Consider the following 1,199-nt stretch of genomic DNA (forward strand, 5'->3'; position numbering starts at 1 on the left):
CTGGAGGCCAACTGGTTGTTGCTAGAGGCCAACTGGTTGTTGACAAGAGGTTGCACGCTGTTGGAGGCCAACTGGTTGTTGCCGGAGGCCGACTGGGTGTTGCTGGAGGCCAACTGGTTGTTGCTGGAGGCCAACTGGGTGTTGACAAGCGGTTGCACGCTGTTGGAGGCCAACTGGGTGTTGCTGGAGGCCGACTGCGCTCCGTTGGCGGGCTGGGGGCTCACGGCGAGGCGGGGGTACTTCTGCCGGTGCCGGTGGTAGTGAACCTTCAGGTTGCCGCGCGTGGTGAAGCGGTTGCCGCAGACGCTACAGCCGTAGGGCCGTTCGCCTGTATGCGAGCGCAGGTGGATCTGCCGGGCGCTCTCGCTCCCGAACCCCTTCCCGCAAAACCCGCACTCGTGACGCGTCCCCCCCGCCTCCCCCGGGCCGAAATTCGGGGGGCGGGCCGAGACCGCCGGCGTCACCCCGACCCCGCGGTAGGGGGTGGCCAAAAAGAAGGCGGCGGCGGCGGCGGCGGCGGCGGCGGCGGCGGCGGTGGCGGCGTGCGGTTGGTTTTTCGGGGGGAAAAGGGGGAAAAATGGTTTCCCCGCCACGAAATGGGGTTTTTTGTGAGCGGGGGGCGGCGGGGCCGCCGGGGGGGTGCGGGATTTCGGGGCGCTCAGGGCCCCCAAGAGTAGGACCTGGCGGCAGATGTCCTCGGTCAGCTGCATCTGGCGGAGCTGACGCTGTTGCAACACCCGCAGCTCCTCCAGCAACAGGGGGATGTCCAGGGGGCAGCCCCCCACCGAGGCTTGGGGGGTTTGGGGTGGGGGACGGCGGCGGAACGGGGGGTCCGGTTCCGATGGCATGGCCGGGGGGGTCCCCGAAGAGGAGGAGGAGGAGGAGGAGGAAGAGGAGGAAGGCTCCTTGGGAGGGCGGCGTGGGGCTGGGGAGGCGCCGGGGGAGCCTGCGGGGGGAGGAAAAAAAAGGGCGAAATTAGGGTGAATTGTCCCCAAAATGGGGACGGATTGGCGGTCGTTGTCGAACGATGGGGCAAAATGAGTGGAAACGGACCCAAAATGAGCGGGGCGGAGCACCCGGAAAAATAATGTTCCCCCTCCGCCCCGACCCGAGTTAGCGATGTCGACCCCAAAATGAGAGGTGTTGTCCCAAAAATGAGGAATTTGGGCCCAAAAATGAGCAATTTTGGACTCAAAATT

General features: G+C 65.6%; 1 protein-coding gene across 1 annotated transcript; it reads right to left on the reverse strand.

The window, feature by feature from the left end:
• Positions 1-5: 5 nt before the first annotated feature.
• LOC110391443 (sal-like protein 4) lies at positions 6-1,189 on the reverse strand (the record flags this gene model as incomplete). Its single annotated transcript, XM_021383332.1, has 1 exon — positions 6-1,189. A coding segment is annotated over exon 1 (843 nt), but the record flags the coding sequence as incomplete, so codon positions are not given.
• Positions 1,190-1,199: the final 10 nt, after the last annotated feature.

Source organism: Numida meleagris, unplaced genomic scaffold, assembly GCF_002078875.1.
Source record: "Numida meleagris isolate 19003 breed g44 Domestic line unplaced genomic scaffold, NumMel1.0 unplaced_Scaffold366, whole genome shotgun sequence".
NCBI lineage: Eukaryota > Metazoa > Chordata > Aves > Galliformes > Numididae > Numida > Numida meleagris.